General features: G+C 40.9%; 1 protein-coding gene across 1 annotated transcript in view; it reads right to left on the reverse strand.

Annotated features, from left to right (window-relative positions):
• The window catches only part of dmrt1 (doublesex and mab-3 related transcription factor 1), a 39,648-nt gene that overhangs the window by 1,043 nt on the left and 13,624 nt on the right, over positions 1 to 24,981 (reverse strand). The window contains 1 exon segment of the mRNA XM_063898090.1: positions 1 to 1,156. This exon segment is cut by the window's left edge and continues 1,043 nt beyond it. Coding sequence (XP_063754160.1) covers positions 999 to 1,156 — 158 coding nt within the window. The 3' untranslated portion in view covers positions 1 to 998.

A 24,981-nucleotide genomic window follows, 5' to 3' on the forward strand; every position in this document is an offset into this window, starting at 1 on the left:
CGGAGGAAAACATGATTCATGTCTAACCTGCCTGTTTTCTCCCATCGCACCACATCCCTCTCTTTCAGAGGTTTTCTGCTCTAAAACTTTACTGCAATGAAAACATGTACCAGGGAGGGAAAAACATATGCACACAGTGTTAGCATGTTTTCCAGAATTATCTGATGCTGATAATACTGTTACAGTGGTGAGTGTCAAGATATCTAGTCGTTATAGGCTGGCAGTTCAGCGTATTGCAGATGTTTTGCTTTTGGTTTATATGGGAAAATTAAATGCTTTTTATAAAAGGCATCAAGGCATTTGTAATTAATAGTGTGGGATAAAATACATTAACTGGTAAATCTTTTTTTCAAAAATACTCAAGGAAACCTAATCAAAAGTGTCTGTTGTGTGTCTTTGAAAATAAACAATATCAATTTATTGTATCAGATATTTTAATTTTAAGTGCTTGAGTACAGAGTTTTGGCTTGAACAATGTATCGTAGCAAACACAAAGCCTTTATTCTGATTGTCAATAGCTAGTTCATTAATATGTACCTTATCTGTGTAAATAGAAACACTTCATGACTAACTGTGAAAATCACTCAAGACATTTTACTTTTTTATATTTCTTTAGGGAAAAATACAAAACTATAATGTACAAGTTTACACATACAAGTCACTTTCTAGTTTGAATTAATCAATAGCATTATGATTGACAATAATGAAAAATCCTCTTAACAGCCTAAATGTGTGCTTGGCAGATATTTGCATGTTGTATTACAACATTTTGAAACTATTTGTTTTTTCTAACTTTCTGTGCTGATGGACTGGCTTCACAATAACATTAACGAAAAGAAACAACCTCAATCGCACAAACTATTTGTGATCTTAACAATCTCATGGAATATACCTCCTGGACGGAAACAGAAACCTGCAGCAACAGTGAGCGGTGAGGCTTTTTTTGCCTAACTGATCTCATAATCCTTTTTTTCATGGTATGTCATCCTTAGATTATTTTACTTTGAGGTGTCACAATCAACGATGGAGTCCACGGATAAGTTTGGTGTCTGGCTGCCGACATCACACTCGTTGACCTCAGAGTTAACCAGGGTGTTGATGGACCTGAAGGGGAGGGTGGAGTTGTGCCCAGCGGGGCCGCTGCCAGGTGAGAAGGCTGCAGGGAGGAGTCAAGCAAGAGGATAATGTCATTTTGGTTATAAATACTACGATGAAACATAGAACAAACAAACGTACTTTTTTCCCATGAGTCAGCCAATAATGAGACGGCACCTGCACCATAAATTGCCAACAGTGACAATAGCAACAATGTTGTTGACAAGACTATCATAATAACTATAAATGTCTGAAACCAGAGCCCAGTCTGCTCTGATTGGTTACCTGGCTGGCTCTGTTGTGATTGGTCAACCGCTAAGAGATGTCCCAACCCTTAACCTATAACATACAATGTATTGGAGTGCTAGCCAATAGTAGAGCAAGTGTTACATAGAGATGTCACTATGTTACAAAAGTAACCAAAGGATGTGTTTCAGGCAGGGGGGAGTGTGTGGGAGAGAAACATTTCGAACTTTGCAGACCATTCACATGCACAAATACCTATACAACACACTACAGGAAAGGGAAAACCCCCAAAAGCATAGGGCCTCTTTAAATACTTCTTCTGATATAATGTTTACTTTTTAGAATTACTAGGTGAAAAACAATAAATTGTTCCACTATGGTAAAGTGGAACAAGTAGTATGTTTATGTATTTGAAAAGTAAATACAGCTCAAATATCTCACTTCTCTTTTCGGTATTGAGCTACAAATCTTGTTTCTTGGATACTCCTCAAAGTCATTAATATGATCAATTCATATTGCCTCGGGTACGTAGACAGCACAGCAGCACACAAAATAAAAAACGTCTTTGTACTGCAAGGCGAGAAAATTAAAATGAGAGAACAAATACTATAGTGAGACAGATAGAAGTAGTGATGTCAGCGCTGCAGAATGAATGACCCTCTGTATTTACCTGATATAAATATGACTGCACAGTAAAATCATTCCTCGGGATTTATAGCAGATTGAATGAGTCAGCAATAAGGGGAAGACACAGAACACAAAGTCTTTTGTATTTAACATGAGAGTTCCTGTATGCGCACCCACCCATTTGAATTATAAACCGGACTCAGTTTTGCTGCTCAGCTATTTTTTTCTTCTTCTGTAGTATCTTAATAAGTTCACTGCTTTTAAATGAGTGTTTATCCTACCTAGGGTAAATAAAATATGATATATTCCTATAATATTGCCAACACAATACCTGAAAATCAATACCAAAACAAAATTTGAATAAACTAATTTTCCTGATATAAAAACATCCTATTTCCATTAAACAAAGAGCTTGCTACAAACCAGTTGTGGCAAGAACTAAGAGATGCAAGGGATACAAATTCATCTGATCCTTTTTTCCACAATGACACATAGCCATATTATAACAGTCAAGTTATAAAAATAAATACATTTAAAGTGAAACAAGGCATTATGAGTGGTGCTTCTCCATTACCTTACCATGCAGGCAAAAAACGCACACGCCTTGCTGGTCAATAAGGAGGACCATGGCTACTGATGGCTAACATAGCAAGCTACAAGAGAAGCAAAGATGACAAGCTAACCTAAATGTGTCATAATATCTAAACCATTGTAATATGTTCACATTATATATTATCCGTAGGTACTATTAGGATCGAAAAGCAAAAGGTGTAGGTGTGGGTGAGGAGGTTAAAGCGAGTGGACGTCGTCAAAAGTGCTACAGAGAAGATAGCAAGACTGCCTGGTGGTTGAGTAGCCACGTCTAAAGGCTTATTTATGGCCGTCCGTCAAAGGCTACGGAATTCCACGGAGAGCCCTCTCCGTCTTCGGAAACCCTTCCGGAGACACTCTCCGTAGCCTTGCGTGCGCTGGCCAAAATTCCTAACTATATGTCTCAGGTCTCTAACTATAGGCTCTAATAGGTATCACACCCTATGGCTCAATATAATTTATTTCCAAAATGTCGGGAGGGAGGATATCAGATAAAGAGATCAGTGGTAGGTCTGACCTTTACAGTAACATTAATCCAGGTAATCAGGTGATGGCAGATAGAGGTTTTCTGATAGGTGACGACCTGGCTTGGCTTGGGGCGACACTGGTCATGCCTCCATTCTTGAAGGGGAGAAAGCAGCTACCTGGGCGTGATGTTGAGAGGGCCCGCCAACTTTCAGCATTGCGTATTCATGTGGAGCGAGCTATTGAACGGATCAAGATCTTTAGAATTCTGAAAAACAAGCTCCCTCTGACCCGTGTTCCTCTCTCCAGTGACATATTGACTGTCTGTTGTGCTCTAAGTAATCTTAGACCTAAACTTATTAAATAATACCACTACCAGACTTGGATTACTTTCCTCTCACTCTTTATGTAATTGATAAACTAGAATCTCTTGTGATTGCTGTTGTGAAAAGATCTTTGAATGAAAAGATTGTATTGGTTGACTGCTGCATTTGCACAAAAAAAAAATGTTAATAAACGTTGTTAATGTTGTACACATGTTTTGTTTGTTTTCAATATGGTTAGGCCTATATAATGTTTGCTATTCTGTTTCTGAACGGTATACACGCAAGTCGACATTTTGGCGACACCCTCTGTGGCCTACAAAGTGATTTTTATTTAGTCACGGTAATACCGTATACCCCGGGAACATGTGGAGAAGGTTTAACGGTATAAAAATGTGGATACCGCCCAAACCTAATGTCCATTATCTTTGTATACAATTTTATTTGGTTTCATTGTCATGTTCTCCCCTCCCCCTTAATGCCGTACCTAGACCTGGCCTAAACCACACCTAGATAAACAGCACCTCTCCTAACATAACTACTAAGGTATGATTCATTCTTGGAACATAGAGGTACACACAAATGTTGCAACATTCAATAAACATTTATTAGGTAAGTGCTGTCTCTTTTTTTCTTTTCAGCACAAGTTGAGCGAACAGTCCACTTTCTATTTAAAACATTTAATGAAAGCACAGTTTAAAATAATGATAATTACAATATTTACTAGATGAGACAAAGGCAAGAATAGATCAAATATACTAAATATGATTTACATTGAAAAAGCGTTAGTGCTGTATATATTCATGTCTGCATTATCTACATCTGCCACATAGCCACTATTTTGTCTTTCTGTTGATGCCTACACACCTGTAGTGGTACATTTTCACACTGCAGTTTTCATTAGAGTAGATTATGGTCCTTCCAAACTTGGGTCTGCTGCAAGTACAAATGACAGCATCATCACCCTGACTTGTTTCCATTTTCTTATTAAGGAGTTCTGGGATAAGGTTTTTTTCAACAAAAACTTTAGTTTGTTGTAACAAATAAGGGATATGATCTTCATCTCGAGACACATTGACGATGACAAGGCCAGGCTCTGTCCAAATAATGAAGTTGCACTGGGTAGTTGGTCACTAGCATTTATGTTTGTACCTGATCATAATACTGGTGTGTCTTCTTCAGATTACCATGGGTATCTAAGCTAAAAGTTGGATCTTGGATTTGTAGGATCTCAATAGAGCACAAGTCCTCCAGAACTGCGTCTCCATGACAGTTACATGTTGAGATCCCATCAGGTGATGCTGCAAGGAATAGGTTAGGCGTTTCAAAACAAAGTTTTTGTGTACTGTTGTCATGTGCAGATAAAACTCATCTCTTGCAGTGTCTTCGTTTGTATTTTTCTTGGTTTATCCGCTGTCCTGGAGCCACTGTGGCAGCGACAAAAGCAACAGGGCTTGTTTCTGATAGATCATGCTGCTTGATGTTTTGGACATGATCACAAACAAAATAGTTATACACCTCTTGTGACCTATAGGCTCGCAAGGCCTCACCTGTACAAGGGGCTGGAGTGTTAATCAGGTAGTTATAAAGGTCAAGATACTGTACAGGGGGCAATTTATCAGCATCAGCAGCATACCAGCCATCATCTATATTGTATGGATCTGGCAAAGACACAATCTGATCTCCAAACGAGAACTTCAGTTTTACCTATCGGAATCAGATTTGTCCAACTGAAGAACATATGCAGAAAGATAAGATATTTAATATATAAATATTAAAACTGCTGAGAGGAAATCTTAAAGATCCTCTAAATTATATGATTCATCCTACATTTACTTTTCTGCTGCCAACCCTGCTTGCGCTTCAACTCTGCTTCATGTATATTCTCAGAACTGTCCATCTACAAAATCATAGCAGAGCATAATTATCTTCAGCTAGGGAAATTCAAACTTATTAGTAAACTACAGGTCTCTTGAAGATCAGACCAAGTCATTGTTTTGCAAGTCACAAGTTAGTCTCAAGTCTTTGCTTTCAAGTCCCGAGTCAAGACAAGCACGTCCCGAGTCAAGTCCCAAGTCAAGACCGACAAGTCTCAAGTCAAGTCCCAAGTCCTACCGTTTGAGTTTCAAGTCCTTTCGAGTCCTTTTAACAACGGAAAAATACTATTTACACAAATCATGTGTGCTTTTAAGATCTGTATATATTTCCATTGCTTATCGCACTATAACTGTCTCAAAAGATCCTCATTTTTGCAATACACTCTTCACCTTAAAACTTAAATCTAGTCTTGAACTAAAAAACATGTCTTCACCCTCAAACAGGTATTTGGAGGATCACAAAAACAGTTGAATGTAACTTTTCCAAATGTGTTTTCCAAACCACCATAAAAACTATTTTCAGTCTTTTTAACTCATTTCAAAACTTAAGTGTAACCTTAACCTTTTCAAACATGTCACCACTTTATACAAGATATCCTCACTCCCAAAAAAGTGTGTGTGTGTGTGTGTGTGTGTGTGGAAGGGGACTAGATGTGAAGTGTCATGAACATGAAAATGAACAGAGTTGTGCTTTTCTATGTCAGGGCCCTATGCTGCATTGCATTTGCAAAAGATCAAATTGGCCAAAAGTCTGTCAGTCATTTGTGCACGATGGGGACGTAGTATGATGCCACCATGGCTGAAAACTCGCTCCACTGGAGCACTAGAGGCAGGCACTGCCAAGACTCTGGTGGCCACTCGGAAGAGTGAAGGAAGAGACTTCATGTTCAGTGCCCAGAACAAAAGGGCGTTCTGTCTTTTGGCTGTGTCTAGGTAGTGACTTAGCTGTAGTGCTGGAGTGGTTCCAACATCCTTCTTCTGCCTCTTATGGTATGCAGCAAACAGCCCTTCTCCTTGTCCAAGGTCCTCTTGCTCTTCTTCATCAACCAGAGGCACAGGTTGCTCAGTCTCTGCAGCATCTTGCAGGATCAATTCTGGAACAGCAGAAACAAAAGAGCCCTTATTACCATTGGTGTTGGTGACACAGTGTTAGACTGAAAAATGCAATTATTGATGCTGTCAATAAGATCAGACTACGACAAAAAAAGTTGCATTGAAGTCAATAATATTTACCTTTAACTTGTTGTGCCACCTCTGCCTTGATGTCACGATTGACCAGTACATGGTGCTCCACCCACAGCAGAGGAAGGGCTGGATCCAAGGCGGCTGCTTTGAGGTAGACTGGGTCTGAAAAGGGGGCAGTGATCCCATCTTGAGTCCCGGCCATTTTCACGTTAATGAAGATCCCAAGAAATCTTTTGTTCAGGGATGCCTGGAGACTTCTGACCAGGCCGCTCAGGAAACGAACTTGAAGCTTCAGCTTCTCAAGGTGATGATTGAGGGACAAGACGGATGGAACAACTGCACTGATTGTGATGACCTTCTCTCCCTATGTCAAATCAGTTGCTTCTCCGAACGGCTTCAAGATGTCCACCAACTCCTTCAACAGATTCCACTCTCGTGGTGTGAATGACAACTCCTTATGCCCAGCCTTTTCTAGAATGGCACAGAGCTTTAGATGATCACACTGGAGAACTGCCTTTAATTGCCTCAGTGTTTCAAGGTTTTATTTGTCATATGCACAGCAGATACAGCGTATATGTTGGCAATGAAAATCTTATATCCCATGCTCCTCCAACAACTCAACATACATGGTGCAAATAAGATAAATAAAATAGTGCAAAAAGAGAAGAATATTTACAATAACAACAATAAAGATTTAAGGATGTGAAATATATACATATGTGGAATACATTGAGAGTATTTAAATACTTTACTCTGTTGAATGAAGAGGTATGGACAGATGCATATATTACGTATAACAAATGTATATGGCAGATATGTATAATATATAGATATGTGTACTATAAACAGATATGTATGGCAGATGTGTATAATATATATTATACACATCTGCCATAAATATCTGTTTATAATACATTATAACACCAATATATATATATATAATATATATATTATATATATATATATTATATATATATATATATTATATATATATATAATATATATATTATATATATATATATATATATATATATATATATATATATATATATATATATATATATATAATATATATATATATATATATATACATATATATATATATTATATATATATATATATAAATAATATATATATATATATTATATATATATTATTTATATATTATATATATAATATATATATATATAATATATATATTATATATGTATATATATAATATATATATTATATATATAATATATAAATAATATATATATTATATATATATTATATATATATATATATATATATATATATATATATATATATATATATATATATATATATATATATATTATATATATAATATATATAAATAATATATATATTATATATATATTATATATATATATATATATATATATATTATATTATGTCCGGATGCTGCGGTACCGTCTGCCAGACGGCAGCAGACAGAACAGATTGTTGCTGGGGTGATGGGGGTCCTTTAATATCCTACCGGCCTTCTTCCTACACCGCTGGGTTTAGAGGTCCTCCATGGATGGCAGCTCCGTCCTGGTGATGTGCTGAGCAGTTTTCACCACCCTCTGTAGAGTCTTACGGTTGAGGGTGCAACTGCCATACCAGGCAGTGATGCAGCCAGTCAGGATACTCTCGATGGTGCACCTGTAGAAGTTGCAGAGTATCCTAGAGTCCATGTTGAACTTCCGCAGCCTGCGGAGGAAGAAGAGCCGCTGTCGAGCCATCTTGGATATGACCCTGGTGTGATGTGTCCATGTCAGGTCCTCACTGATGTTTACCCCGAGGAACCTGAAGCTGCTGACTCTCTCCACAGGAGTCCCGTCGATGGTGATGGGTGTGTGTGCCTCTCTCTGCCTTTTCCTGTAGTCCACAATCAGCTCCTTTGTTTTGCTGATGTTGAGATGGAGGTTGTTGTCCTGGCACCAAGATGTCAGGGCTCTGACCTCCTCTCTGTACGCCGTCTCGTCGCCGTCTGTGATCAGGCCGATGATGGTCGTGTCGTCAGCAAACTTGATGATGGTGTTAGAGCTGTGTGTGGCCACGCAGTCGTGCGTGAACAGGGAGTAGAGGAGAGGGCTGAGCACACAACCCTGAGGGGCTCCGGTGTTGAGGGTCAAGGTTGAGGATATGATGTTCCCCATCCGCACTGCCTGGGATCTGCCCGTTAGGAAGCTCATGATCCAGTCACAGAGGGCGCTGTTAAGCCCAAGGTCCCTGAGCTTAATGATGAGCTTGGAGGGCACAATGGTGTTGAATGCTGAACTGTAGTCAATGAACAGCATTCTCACATAAGTGTTCCTCTGGTCCAGGTGGGAGAAGGCAGTGTGGAGGGTGAGGGAGATGGCATCATCCGTGGACCTGTTTGCTCTGTAGGCAAACTGCAGGGGGTCCAGTGAGTCAGGGAGGGAGGAGGTGATAAAAGTTTTGACTAACCGCTCAAAGCACTTCATGATGATGGAGGTGAGTGCAACTGGGCGGTAGTCATTGAGGCAGATGGGTTTTGTCTTTTTGGGGACAGGGACAATGATGGACTCTTTAAAACATGTGGGGACTACAGACTGGAGCAGTGACCTATTGAAAATGTCTGTGAACACATCTGCCAGCTGAACTGCACACACCTTGAGAGCACGGCCAGGGATGCCATCAGGTAAAGGAACCCTGTGTGTGTTGATCCTTTTCAGAGATCTACACACATCTGCACTGGTTAAAACCAGTGAGCAGGGATCCTGGGCCTTCTGTGCCTCCACAGCCGGGGGCTTCTCAAAGCGTGCATAAAATGTGTTCAGTTCATCTGGGAGAGATGCAGACACTTCCTCAGCACCATTCGTTGTCCTTTTGTAGTCTGTTATTCTTTTCAGTCCAGACCACATATTTCTGGCGTTGGAGCCCTTGTAGTTCGACTCCACCGTGTCCCTGTATTGTCTTTTAGCACTGCTAATAACTCTCTGGAGTGCATACCTGGAATTCCTGTACTCATCCAAATCACCGCCGCTGTGCGCCATGGCCCGTGCTTTAAGTTTAGCTCGGACCTCGCCGTTTATCCAGGGCTTCTCATTTGGGAATGTCCGTACAGTAATCCGCGGCACGACGTCATCGATGCATTTGCCAATGTAGCAAATGACCGTGTCAGTGTGTGTGTTTGTCGTCCTCCTCAAACACACACCACTCCGTGATACCAAAGCAGTGATGGAGAGCAGAGTCAGACTGCTCGGACCAACGCTGCACTGTCCTCGTTACAGGTCGGTCCCTCTTCAGTCTCTGCCGGTAAACCGGGAGCAGAAGAAGAGATATGTGGTCTGACTTGCCGAAGGGGGGACGGGGGGGGCTTTATATCCATGCCGGAAAGGAGTGTAAAGATGGTCCAGTGTATTTCCACCGCGCGTGGGGCAGCTGACGTGCTGATAGTATTTCGGCAGGACTTTCTTCATGTTGGCTCTGTTAAAATCCCCGGCCACAATAAATGCGGCCTCTGGCCGAGAAGTCTCTGTCCTGTCGATAATCCCATACAGCTCCTCCAGCGCTGTGTTGTTGTCAGCGTGCAGCGGAACATACACTTCTGTTAGAACAACCGATGTGAACTCCCTCGGCAGATAAAAAGGCCGGCATCCGATCATGATGTGCTCTAGGCTGGGAGAACAGTCCGAAGAAATGATCTCCACATCTGAGCACCACTTGTTGTTGATCATGAAGCACACACCTCCTCCCTTGCTCTTCCCTGAGTTTATTGTCCGGTCCTGGCGATGAATGGAGAATCCGTGTGGAGCAATGGCGGCGTCCGGTATCGTGGGGTCGAGCCAAGTCTCCGTGAAAACCAAAACATTACAGGTCTTAATGTCCCGTTGAAATGCCACCCTGCTACGGAGTTCGTCCAGCTTATTATCCAGGGATTGGACATTTGCCAGAAGTAAACTCGGTAAAGGAGGCCTGTTTTCACGTTTCCTCAGACTGACCAGGACCCCGGCCCGGGAACCTCGTGGTCTCTTCCTCCTGCGCTCCACAGGTAGAGCTCCAGCAGGTAGACACAAAGACTCTCCATTGTTTGCAGGTCGTCGTGGATTATTGCTGTCCACCAGCGACCTGATGTGTAAAAGTTGTTCTCTATCATATTGGATGATAGGGCTCGCTCAGGCGGTTTGCATGTTGCAAAAAAAAAGTTAAAAACAACCAACAAAGTAAAACAATAAAAACACTAAGATGTGGAGTTGGTGAGGAGCTCGAGACACGGCACCCATCCTCGGCGCCATCTTGCTTGTTGAGTTCCATCTTGTGTTGACTGCAGCAGGGATGACTTTCTGTTCCCCAAATTCACTATCAAACACATCTTTGAATGTTGTGGTTGTGTGCAGCAATGAGCTAAGTTTTGATAACTTGGAAAGAGAAGGATATGCCACTTTTGTTTCTTTCAAACCGTCTCCCTGAGCCAGAAGGCAAAGCTCTCTGTCTACCGGGCCATCTTTGTTCCTACCCTCACCTATGGTCATGAAGGATGGGTCATGACCGAAAGAACGAGATCGCGGATACAAGCGGCCGAAATGGGATTTCTCCGCAGGGTGGCTGGCATCTCCCTTAGGGATAAGGTGAGAAGTTCAGTCATCATGGACGGACTCGGAGTAGAACCGCTGCTTCTTTCGTGTTGAAAGGAGCCAGTTGAGGTGGTTCGGGCACCTAGTGAGGATGCCCCCTGGGTGCCTCCCTAGGGAGGTGTTCCAGGCACGTCCAGCTGGGAAGAGGCCGAGGGGTAGACCTAGGACCAGGTGGAGGGATTATATCTCTTCGCTGGCCTGGGAGCGTCTTGGAATCCCCCAGTCAGAGCTGGTTGATGTGGCCAGGGAAAGGAAAGTTTGGGGCTCTCTGCTGGAGCTGTTACCTCTGCGACCCTGACGGAAAAGCGGGAGAAGATGGATGGATGGATGGATGGACGTTCTGCGACACACTGGGCTGTACTTACTGTCAATTACTGTCAGAAAGTGCCGAAAACCCTTGTGTTCCACAATAGACAGGGGAAGGTTGCAATCAATAATCAAGTCGGACAGTATTGCGTTGGTGATAGCCTTCTGCTGTGGATGACTCATGGTGTAATGCGCTACACGACAGTCCAAGAATTGTGAGATTGAAGGCTGTTGTGGTTCATCTATGATGCTTCTACTCATCTGGTATTCTTCAAATCTGTAACAGGTAAGCATATAAAACAGATGTCAGAAAGTCCCTTATAGCCACACATAAATTGCATTTGAAACTATCTCCTCATATATCAATGCTAACATTGGGTTAATATTTATTTTTGTATTATTATGAATTGTATACTGTAAGATTGTGTTTGTTCTAACATTACATTGATAAAATACATTTTCATTTTCAGTGTACACTTACTATATTAATTTATATTGTTCCTGCTTTACCTTGCCATCAAGCAGCCCTTTCCGACAGGAAACTGAAGTATGCTTGTTAAGTCACTCTCTCCAGCACACCTGATTCTTTTGGCAAAAACAGCTATTTTACCTGCATCACACAGAAATTGCTGGTCTACTGCTGGCTCAATGATTAAGTTTAATTGTGCTATTCTATGTCTTTGTTGATAGTTCAGCTTTGTTGTGATTTACCTAAATTACATAAACAACCTCAATGAGGCAGCAGTAGACTAGCAACTCCTTTGTGCTGCAAAATAAAATAGCAATTGTTGTCAATGGAATCTGGTGTGCTGGAGAGAGTGAGATATACTTAGTTTTCCTATCGGAAAAGTCGTCTGGCAGCAAGCTAAAATGGTACACATATTTATAATATAAAGTACATTAAACTGACCTTGATTTGATTAGGCTTGCTTTAGTTTTGCTGCTGGCAGCAGTCTACTGTGTATGATTCACTGACTAGCTGGTAAGTACATACAATCTCGCTTCAAAAAATCCTAAACTATCCTTTTACAATATGAGTATGGATAAGTTCACTATTTTGCACTTTGAGCCCCATTTCTGGTTTGTCTAGGATGACAGGAGATACTGTTTAGCGTGTTCATAAGCCAAGGTGACGTCTACAGTCTCATTGATATGTAGCTAGCTAGCAATTAGCCAATAATCTAGTGTTGGCTTTCATTCAAAACTTACCGTTGTTTGTGCAACTTCAAATGTTGAACGAAGTTAGAAGTTGTCGCGTCTCCGTCTGTTATCTTCGTCCCGCATGTTTTACAGACTGCAGTTCTTTTTTTGTTGACCACCTCAAAGTTTTTAAATCCAAACAAAACTACCTGTGGTATCATTTTTGCCTACTTGGCGCCTTATAGTTTGTTCTGCCTCATTGGTTGTCCAGTACTTTGATTGGTTGGATGCTGTCAGATCAAAACAACGTGGATCTAACTTGATTGGATGTCGTGCCACACACGTTACGCACACACACACACACACGTTATGCACACAGATGCACACAGGTGCAAAGAGAGATAGCGCGGTCCATGTCAACATACGTTTTAATCTTTGGGTTTGGGGAAAGTAGCAAGTCTTTTCGAGTCAAAAGGGACAAAACCAAGTCCAAATGCGAGTCACTAATGTTAAAGTCCAAGTCTTTTTAGATTTTGTCAAGTCTAAAGTCATCAAATTCATGACTCGAGTCCACAACTCTGCTAGTTACTATGGTGCCATCGGAGAACTCGTCGGCTTTCGCCACCCGGAAGAACGTCTAATATTGTTGTGACGTCATGGTAAATTGTCGTATAAGGATGCTAATGTGTGCGGGCATTTCAGCAAAAGTTCTACATGTGCCTTACAGAAAATAATCTAAGGCCATGGAGTTTCACTTGAAAAATGTCATTTTTTTTTTCTTTTCTTGAAAACAATGTAAGAGATGATTGACACGTGAAAGTCTGTCACATTATGCCCATAGAAAAAGAAATCATAAAACCCAGGCTAAAGCTAATGTAGGTGTTAGTGACAATGTACGCTAGTTAGCTAGCTTAAAGAGTTATTAAATAATATTGCCAAAAGGTAACTCCTCAGACGGAGTGCCCAGAATCCGCTCTGATGCTCGGACAGTGATCTCTGCTCTGAATATCTCAACGGCCCATTCCAACAGCACTCCGAGTTCACCAACAGCCCAGTCTGTGCCAGATTAAGAACACACCAGTAGGTACTGTAGCTGCCTGAAGTAAGGTTAGACCGTCTTCCCGTCAGGAAGACTCGAGCACACAGCTCGTGCATCATAAAAAACGAAAAAAATATTACCGTGCTGGAGCACTAGCCAATAGAAGTGTGAGGGTTACATAGTTACGTCACTATGTTACAGAAGTAAACAAACAAGTCCAATCAAGGCGATTGGTATGAATTACATATAGACACATTATCTTTCCTAGCATTTGGATTGTGTTTAAAAATATATTATCTTTTCAATGTACACGTATGACATTTACTGCAATTCTGTCCGTCCTGGCAGAGGGATCCCTCCTCTATTGCGCTCCCCAAGCTTTCTTCTATTTTATCCCCATTAACTGTGGGGTTTCTTTAGAACTTTTTCCTTGTCTGACGTGAGGGTCTAAGCACAGAGGGTGTCATATTCTGTACAAACTGTAAAGCCCCCTGAGACAAATGTAAAAGTTGTGATATTGGCTATAAATAAACTTTGAGTGATTGATAGAAACTCCCTTTGGAGGGAACTTTGGGATTTTAGCCTTTGCAGACCATTTACATGCACAAAAACTTTATAACACACTGCAGGAAATGGAGAACCCCCCCAAAAGGGCCTCTTTAAACCATTTTATGTGATGCATTATATAAATAAATACAAATCTGAATAGTTATTATCCTTTGTTTTTTTTTAATAGATATTTGACTATCAACATTGAAAAAAATGAAATGCATATACTCTTTATATGTGTACTCACAATAAAACCCGGATCAGGATAACATTAACATGAGCAGTGTTTCCCAGAATCCTCTGACATCTCGATTTGCCTTCCTCATGCTTCCTCATCCCTCTCCCTGCTCCTCAGCAGTGGAGGTGGGAGGGGGAAAGCAGAGTAATTTTTCTCCTCATTAACTTCCTGATTGGTTTCGGACTCCAATTTTTGCCCGTCTGCAGTTTGTCACCAATTCCAAACTGGCAGCCCAATCGTTAATACTAATGTTTGTGTAGCTAAGTGCACCCTGCTCTCAGCGGTCTACTTGTACAGCAATAACGGCATGTGGGTGGAGGAGAGCAGCAGCTGTGAATTAGCCCCGTCCACTGTTAATTCTCTGCCTGTTCATCAGCAGGAAATCTATGACGTATAATTAAAGGCTAAACGCAACTGGACAAGTTAGTTTAACAGGAGATGTTAAATCACGACACACTGCTTGTACACGTGTTCTCTGCTGCATCCGAATGTCTTTGGCTCGCCTGTTTAATACAGATTAATGTTGCTCAAACACCGGAAACACTTCTCAATTAGTCACCTAACTTTAATGACACTAATGCCGCAGCTAATTGAACAATTACATTCCATTTTAGATGTTTAATTTATCCATTCATTCTTTGATCTAATAAAGAAATAAGAAAACATAGATTTCACATCTTGAAGTGACGACTTAAAATTGCTTAGTTACAAATTATTACTACCGTTCGTTTGGATTCAGGTTTCTGGCCAGCTGATGAATGTACAGTACAATTTGCATTCATATTTTGGATTTTTCTCTAAAATGTTTCCCATTACAGATTTTAATCTGTTATGTCATTAGTGATTTAATTCTTTAAAAAATAAATATCGTCTTAAATTGAAAAATAATAACTTATTACCAAACAAATACAGTGAAGTGCACTGAAATTGAATGTTGACTTTGTCAATAGGTTATTTGAAAGCAATAATATTATGTTTAAATAGAAAAAAAATCTGGTTTAACTCCATATTATTGCTTTCAAATAACTTAATACAGTTATGTGAAATTTGTTGACAGAATACAATTAATTACAGTCAACGTTTTTTTCAGTGTGGAGTAAAAATTGCCTCTGAAATGTAGTAACGTGGAATTATAAAGTATAACAAAAATATTCATGCTGTATCTCAAAATTGTACGTTGGTACACATGTTGAATACACAATCTTGGCTCTTTGGTTACTGCATAATTTCTGCTGATACTGATGTTACACTTCTCTCCTTATGAGCCCCAAACCATGAATAGCGTTTTCAGGTTCAGACTGGAAACAGAAAATAACAAAACAAATGTCCTGGTGATGCTGAATGAACTTTTGCCCTTTCCCCAGTCACTCAGCACTCTATATAAGATTTCCAAACTATTAAACAGTCTTTGTTTGGAATAACAAAAGGAAGCTTTTTTAACCTCCCACTTGTCCTGTTAAGAGAAGGGAGGAGGGAGGGGAGGAGGGGTGAATAAAGGTGCAATCATTTCTGCTGCTGCCAAATAGGGGAACAAAAGCCCAGATGTGAGAGGAGATGGTAATTCAGTCTGATGCAGCGGGGATAATCTCTCTGTGGGTTTCATACTCTACACTCAACCACCGTACACAAGGGTCATGGGGGTAGATAACACCTAAGTAAACACACAGGCACACACACACACACCATTCTGCATTATCTGTGAGTGATAGGAGGTACAGAAGTATGTAGGAGAGAAACTGCTAATAAATTAAGGCCCTTAATTAGGTAAATTAACCCGCACAATATTCCCTAATTTAATTAGTGTCCTGTTTAATTTATAGTATGTCAGAAAAAGGTTAAAAATGCACAATAATAATCCTAATTTCTTGGAAGTCAAAACTTGAAATCTCTTGATTAAATGGGCAACAGTCTAAAACCCAGAGGAGTATTCAGGGGATCACCAAAGTCATTCTGATTCATCCTCTGGGTACCATGAATGTGTGTTCAGAATGACAAGGATTTGAACAAAACAGAAATAAACATGTAAATCCATACATTTTAGAAGTCCAAACTAGATAATATTTAACGGTATTTGAATGTATCGGTTTATTATCAAAATAGTAATGTTTTATGTTTTCAATATACTACATGATATATGGACAGCCCTGTATTCACAATTTGGGTTTGGCAACGTTGCATCCAGTGTGACCTTTTGACAAAAATAATCTGAACCCTTTCATAAGGCTTTTACCGGGTCTTGTGTCTCATAATCTAGACATTTGTTTAGGGTGACAATACTCAACGCACAACCTGCCAGTTACCAAAAAACAATCAACTGTGGGAATTGGTCAATGCTGTCCAGGGACAAGAGCAGTTAGTGGAGGATATCATCACGGGAACAAATATGCAATCTTAAGAATGAAGAGCTGCCTGTCACATGACAAGGTTGGCCTGGGATTAAATGGCTCCCATTAAAATGATACGAGCTGTGTCCAAAAGAAAAAAAACAAAAACGTCCCTGGCCAGTCTGAGAGGGTCCCCACGGGTATCCAACTGAGGACGACGTTTGTAGAGATGGACGCTCTGCTCCCTAGAGACGACATGGTCGTCTGGCTCCTCATCATCAGGCCAGCAGCAGGACTTAATGGCCCAGAAAAGTGAGTCAAAGAGCAGACAGGCTTTAAACACTGAGTGCTGAACAGTGGAGGCTCCTGCCACTCAGCTGCTGTTCACACCGCAGACCTTCACCCTCAGTTTCAAATCACTGCTCTCGTCCCACTGCTCTTGACTCTCCTAATTCTGAAAGTCATTTATGATGTAACCGCTGTTTGATGATAGGAAGTCACATCAATCCTGGAAAGTTGAGGCATCCAATGTTTCCAACCCATTCTGTTACTATTAGAGCCATACATTTAATAAGACTTCTCCTGCAAAGCAATATAAGCCGAGTTGTCTCTTAGACATGATGTTGCTATAGTCCGAAATGGTTATGCCACATTGTAGGAAACTAAATCCTTATATATTTTATCTGACTAAGTGCTATTTTACATTTTTTAACCCTAGTTAAGGATATGGGCCGAGTGGATGGTTTTTCTGTCGAGCACAGAGCTTTGACACAGATAATTAAGATACAATAACTATTTTGATTAAGGTTAGGTTGACACAGGTAAATATGTCCTTATGTTTAACTTAAACTATAATTCTGTCTGTGTTCTTAACTTGCCCATAAAAGATTATACATCACATAATGCTCATTTTAAAAAAAGCAACTGTTAGATAGATGGCTTAAACATAGCCCTTAATAAATTGAAATGTCAAAGTCATGACAGGATTAGATGAATAATCACAAGGAGTCACTAAACACCTTGAAAATCTTCACCAAAATGCTAGATACGTATGTCCCAGAAATGTCAATAAAGGATCCTGGGCTATTTGAGTGTGTGGAATCTTGCTAGCAGTGTTAGAGGAATATTCAGGGTTGAAGTCATTCATCCTGGTACCATGAATATGTGTTCAGAATGACATTAGTGATTTATCAACACCAGATATTTGTCAAATGAAAGAAACGGTCTTCCAAATTTTTCTAAAAAAGTGAAGTTTTTTTTATTAACATACAAGCCGTATATTTTTCACTACAGTGAAGGCTTCTGAAATATTGCTCAATGCCACAAGTGCCCACACTGTGACCACTGCTCTCTCAGTAAGCATGGTAGAGAAGCACAAGCTTTACAACTCATTTCAAGCCACATCAAACACCTTGATCAGAGAACTGAATAACGAGTCAAATAATAGCTTTTGCATTATCATGAATAGGGACTTGAGTTAAATCTTCCACGTTTTTCTCATTCTTTCTTCTCTCAAATGCAGATCTGTGGAGACAATTGTTTAGGGCGATGCAGTCTGTTATGGAGCCATTACGGGGGGTCAGAAAACACTTAAAGGATCATTATTGTTCTGCTATGGAGCTGAAGAGAGTGCAGGGCTGACGCAGGCTGACAGAAGGCATCGGTGTCGGGGTCAAAGGCTAATTAAGCACAGAGGAACCTTTGCTCCTGCATTGTTAACCAATCTGTCCCCGATGAAGATGACTGCCGGAGAGGCGTGACACGGCCCTCGTCCCTATGCTAAATCTCCATTTCGGCTACTGTGCCCCATCAACTCACAAAATGGCCTGTCAGTCTATCGCTGGGCTTTTTGACGCGAGCCGTCGAAAAGTTATGGATATGCAATAATGAGCTGAGGTGGCCCGATCAATATTTGCAGGACTTTTCTATCGTTTGGTTTTAAACAAGAGATTCATTGTGGGTTGACAGGGTAAGAGAAATGCCAAAGTAAAGGACACAGGAAGAGTGAAATATATTGCTATGGAAAGAAGGACGCGTCTCTCGGGTGCTAAAGCTGCCATATGTGTTTATCTAAGTCGTTCAGCTGTTTCAGAGAGCTGCCAAGGCGACACCATCCGTCAATCTACGCTGAACCGCCTCTGTTGATGCTCAGAACAACGCAAGCAAAGTGACTACAAGGGCATGATTAGGTAGGAAAGCACCGTCACTAACCAAATCTGCTTTGTACCACGATGCAGGGGGAAAACAACATCCACTATATGCACGCGTAGAGATGTGAATGTATGAAGTATTTTAAACGCAGATTAATTATAGATACGCAAGTGTTTATATTTTAATATTAGGTTGGATACACATGGATGTCAAAGTCGTAGAAAACACATAATGAAACCACTCCAGTTAGGAATGTTGATAAGGTTAAATTGTATTTATTTTACAATTTTCTATGTTTACACGCAGGCTTCTCTATTTTAGGGTCTCAGGCCCGGTGAATGACTATTAAATCACTTATTTACATAATAGTAGAACATTTACATGTGAAATTGTGAAAAAAAAGCACCTGTTTTTGGTCAACATCACCCTTTTTGTAGCAGAAATACTGCATTTTTATTAGAAGACATATTTGATGTTAATCAACACGGTTGATCAAGAACGATTGTGGGGTTGGATGTTTTTCAGTCCCCACATCACTCACTGGTTAGAAAGTTCATCCATGAACCTATAAATTGGTGTCATTTATGATCAGAAACACCTCTCGTAGAGAAGACATGGACATTTGTTTGTATTTGTATCAAGTAGGAACCAAGTAGCATGACGTGTTAATTTTTACTTACTTGACACACTTACTTACTTGTGATGTTACTATGGTACATTATCTTCTTTATGAGCCCTCAAACTGCTGTTACATAAACAATCAGCATCCACCCCTTCACCCACATTCACAGAGGCAGAGGCTGCCATACTAGGTACCACCTGCAACCTAGGGTTAAGTGTCTTGCCCAATGATACATTGACATGCTGAATGCAGGGGATGGAAATCTAACCATTGACTTTTAAATTGGTGTAAGACCACTGTACCTCACAGCCGCATGCGCCCCTAATGTACAGTGGGGCAAAAAAGTATTTAGTCAGCCACCAATTGTGCAAGTTCTCCCATTTAAAAAGATGAGAGAGGCCTGTAATTTTCATCATAGGTATACCTCAACTATGAGAGACAGAATGAGAAAAAAAAATCCAGGAAATCACATTGACTGATTTTTAATGAATTAATTGGTAAATTCCTCGGTAAAATAAGTATTTGGTCACCTACAAACAAGCAAGATTTCTGGCTCTCACAGACCTGTAACTTCTTCTTTAAGAGGCTCCTCTGTCCTCCACCCGTTACCTGTATTAATGGCACCTTTTTGAACTCGTTATCAGTATAAAAGACACCTGTCCACAACCTCAAACAGTCATACTCCAAACTCCACTATGGCCAAGACCAAAGAGCTGTCAAAGGAGACCAGAGACAAAATTGTAGACCTGCACCAGGCTGGGAAAACTGAATCTGCAATAGGTAAGCAGCTTGGTGTGAAGAAATCAACTGTGGGAGCAATTATTAGAAAATGGAAGACATACAAAACCACTGCTAATCTCCCTCAATCTGGGGCTCCACGCAAGATCTCACCCCGTGGGGTCAAAATGATCACAAGAACGGTGAGCAAAAATCCCAGAACCACACGGGGGGACCTAGTGAATGACCTGCAGAGAGCTGGGACCAAAGTAACAGAGGCTACCATCAGTAACACACTACGCCGCCAGGGACTTAAATCCTGCAGTTCCAGACGTGTCCCCCTGCTTAAGCCAGTACATGTCCAGGCCCGTCTGAAGTTTGCTAGAGGGCATTTGGATGATCCAGAAGAGGATTGGGAGAATGTCATATGGTCAGATGAAACCAAAATAGAACTTTTTGGTAAAAACTCAACTCGTCGTGTTTGGAGGAGAAAGAATGCAGAGTTGCATCCAAAGAACACCATACCTACTGTGAAGCATGGGGGTGGAAACATCATGCTTTGGGGCTGTTTTTCTGCAAAGGGACCAGGACGACTGATCCGTGTAAAGGAAAGAATGAATGGGGCCATGTATCGTGAGATTTTGAGTGAAAACCTCCTTCCATCAGCAAGGGCACTGAAGATGAAGCGTGGCTGGGTCTTTCAGCATGACAATGATCCCAAACACACCGCCAGGGCAACGAAGGAGTGGCTTCGTAAGAAGCATTTCAAGGTCCTGGAGTGGCCTAGCCAGTCTCCAGATCTCAACCCCATAGAAAATCTTTGGAGGGAGTTGAAAGTCCGTGTTGCCCAGCGACAGCCCCATAACATCACTGCTTTAGAGGAGATCTGCATGGAGGAATGGGCCAAAATACCAGCAATAGTGTGTGGAAACCTTGTGAAGACTTACAGAAAACGTTTGACCTCTGTCATTGCCAACAAAGGGTATATAACAAAGTATTGAGATGAACTTTTGTTATTGACCAAATACTTATTTTCCTCAATAACTTGAAAATAAATTCTTTAAAAATCCTACAATGTGATTTCCTGGATTTTTTTTTCTCATTCTGTCTCTCATAGTTGAGGTGTACCTATGATAAAAATTACAGGCCTCTCTCATCTTTTTAAATGGGAGAACTTGCACAATTGGTGGCTGACTAAATACTTTTTTGCCCCACTGTATATGTGCATATTGCGATGTTTATGCTGAAACGAAGTAGTGTGCACATTGTCACCGTATCACAATAAAGCTCTTCAGTTGTTTATATTTTTAGGAGCAGGACCTCACAGTAAAATAACTGGCTACCTGTGATGATTATACATGTTACTGCACAAACACAGCATGAGATAAAACAGAAGTCGCTTGAACCACGTTTTATTTCCTTTCAAAGCCGGACAGTGTGAGAGTAAGTGAGAGAGTGAAATAGAGAGTGAAGGGAAGAGGACATAAACCACACAGCCTGGCCATTTAATGTCTGTACAGCCCCAGGCCTGTGTTAATGGTGGTGTTGTACAACACATTACAACACTGCTTGTGCTCTGAGCAGACAATTACACTGGTATTTAACCCATCCACAGGCCCTGCAGGCCATCAGGGCACTTAGCAGCACAGCAGGGCAGTGGAAGACAATCTGACTGGCCCAAAGGACGTCTCTACTGCAGCCGAGAGGCACACATTCAATGAGGTCCCTCCGGACTCTGACGGGCCCCTGCAGGGCCACTTTCTCTGCTGCTGACTCTTACTTACAGGTTAAGGCAAGTAATCACCTCATTCATTTTAAGACAAACTGCAAGGACATTTTGACATTTTAGTCTTTTGAAATGTCAACATCTTCATTCAGTGTGTGTGATGTGTTTAATGGACTTTAAAAAAGAAAAGGTGATGTTAAGTTCAAATATCTTGAACTGTACCACATGTGAATTAGTAATAATCAAACCTATTTCATCAGGGACTGCCAGAAAAATGTAATGTGAACAACCCAAGGTATCAGAGCGACAGTTAAGGATAAGGATTAAGGTTAAAAATCTTCATGGATTTTGTTATTCAATATTTTTTTTAATAACTAGCAGGGTTTTTTCTAGAAAAATAGAGCATGGCGGCGCTGATTTTGTATATAAGATAAATCAGTTCTTGTGAGAAGATGACGCCCACATACAAGATGGCGCTGCTGATGTAAACAACAGCGCAACGTCAATTTAACACGCTATATAATTTGGGGGAGTTTTAAGTGATGCCAGGAAAAATATTGTTACCTGGCATCACTTAACATTTTAGGGGGGAAATCGGCATGTTGGTAAGAGGGCGCAACGCCCCTGTTACCCGGTTTAGACAAAACCCTGACTACATTTTCCCCAACAGGATTCAAAGGAAATGGGTAAAAACTGAAACTGGTTCTAACTTCATGTTGCAAAGTTGTTTAACAGACCCTTTTCTGCCTAGTTTAAATTTTGCCGTCAGAACCAATATTTAATGGTAATGTGTGAGGTACTACAAGCAATAACGGGTAGTTAAAACATGTTAATGCAATAGTTTGAAGATTAAAAGATTAGACCACCGTTTCCTTCCAGCCGCTGCTTTGCTCAGGTAGTGAAACAACAGAGTATGTGTGCTGAGCTGAGGGATGTCCCAGCGTGTCAGGGACCAAAGGGAATGAACTCTTGCTGCTACATGACATGAAACAGCACTTCCTTTGAGAAGGTCACCTCTTGGGTTAGAAGTATTTGTTTCGGGTTTAATAAATCCCAAAGAGTGAGAGGCCTTTTTGACACCCCCAGAATGAGTGTGGCCTTGAGTGTGTGTGTGTTGGAAGGGACTACCTCAACTGTTTATGTGGGTTGAGAAAGAGCGAGTGGGCGTGAGTTTAAAGTAATCTGATCTGAAAGGTTCAGGTAAATCCCATTTACACCCGAAACAAAGAAACTTACTGACGGCAATCTCTCTGTCGTTTTTTTTTTTACTCTTTCTTTTCAGAGGAGGCTAGAACTTGAAACGACAGTCTTTATAAGCAGTAACTCACTCTGGTGTACAGTACAGTATAGATTGAAGCAAGAAAAATCAATAGAATATCATCTAGAAAGATAGTAATGGATTTCTAACTTAATGGGCTCACACAGGTCTATTGATTAGCAGGATTAACATCTGCTATACCTCAACAATCTGATTTGCATTTAAATTACTGTACGCTCCGTGCTGACACCAATATAACAAAACCGACATATGTATTGCCAGCGCATCGGCACTCGATTTTGAGGTCTGACATTAGCATAGATTTTGTTTTAATAAAAAACAATAAGAGGTGAAAGGAAAGTTGCTGTGCTGACAAACTTTGAGCAGTTTTGTATTATGAATTCCAGACAAGGACAAAAAAGAAAGAACATAAACACGGACAGACTGGGCTTGAAGCTGTCTCCTGTAAGACTGAACCAGCCATAATTCTTGTGGGGCAGCTCATCTGAGCCTCCGCGAGAGGAAGATGGGCGGCCGTTTGTGGAGAAACAGTGTGTGTGTGTCTCTGTGTGTGTATAAATGAAGGCGAGAGGAGAGGGGGTGCAGTGTGAGGTGAGATGTTGGGAGGGCAGCGAGGTGGGGTGGGAGTTTGATGGACTGCGCTGTCACCTCCCGCTCGGCGATTTACGGCGGCGGGGCTGCTGACGAGCGCGGGGCAGTAAACAGGCCGGTCGGGGGCGTATTTCACAGAGAGCTGGCTTTTATGAAGAACACCGGGACGGCTCTACCCACAGCTCCGCCCGGCCCGCCGTGACGGATGGAGAAAGACGCATGACAAGCTTCATCATTGTTTGTAAATCTTAACTGTTCCCGCTCACTAACTCCAGAAGGCAATTTTGCGGAGACAGCGGGCCCGCGGAGGGGGAGGGTGGAGAGGGAGGAGGAAGAGGAGGAGGAGGCAGGAAGGGGAAAGGACAGCGTGGCACTGCTGAAGGTTATTTGGATCTCTGTATTTGGCCAACTGATTAGCCCTATCCTGGGAGGGAGATAAATCTGACGGGGCAGGTAGACGGGGAGGTATAGGCTCAGAGCTCACACACAACACAACATGACCGGCCAAAGTGAAACACTTCAAGGAATAAAAGGGGATGTGGCCGAATTTCAAAATTATTCAGCAAACAGAACAATATTCAGTTTTACCTTACTTGAATTACTTTAGATGATTAAGTTTTGTTGGATATTAGGAATCATTTAGTCTTAAAAAAGCAGAAAATAAAGCCCACCTTTACATGTTTTTCAGTTGCTTTGATAAGAAAAATGTTTTAAGGGTATGTTAGTCTAACAAAACAAGTCATTTCAAGAGATGATCGTGGGTTCCTTCAACTTTTGACTGACATTTGCAATATTTCTTTCACACATTGTAGCCTAAATAATAGACGGGTTATTATTTAAATAATAATGAAAACCTAAAGGATGCCATTTATCTTTCAACACACTATCATATTTGAGGAGCTAGCACCAGAAAGTGTTTGATTCTTGTGTATAAAAATGACTGTTGCTTTCACCTCCCGTTCGGAAAAAAACCCTCCATGTCGCTGTAGATGAAAGCAGATGAAAGCAGATGAAAGCAACTTCCTTCATACAAGGACAACATGCTTACAACCTGCTGAGTGATTTAAACCCAGATTGGAAATAGCCTTGGAACAACTTCAAGGACAGTGTAGGACAGTGTAGCACACACACACACACACGTTTCTTCGCCTTATAATAATTTATACTGGCTGTACCTTAGTCAGACAATTCAACTTCTCTTACTGTATACATCTGTAAATCACTTTGCATATCACCTGGCATCACACTACTTTATAGTACAGGCTACACTTTTTTTTAAATAC

The sequence above is a fragment of the Eleginops maclovinus genome, chromosome 12, assembly GCF_036324505.1.
Source record: "Eleginops maclovinus isolate JMC-PN-2008 ecotype Puerto Natales chromosome 12, JC_Emac_rtc_rv5, whole genome shotgun sequence".
Taxonomy (NCBI): domain Eukaryota; kingdom Metazoa; phylum Chordata; class Actinopteri; order Perciformes; family Eleginopidae; genus Eleginops; species Eleginops maclovinus.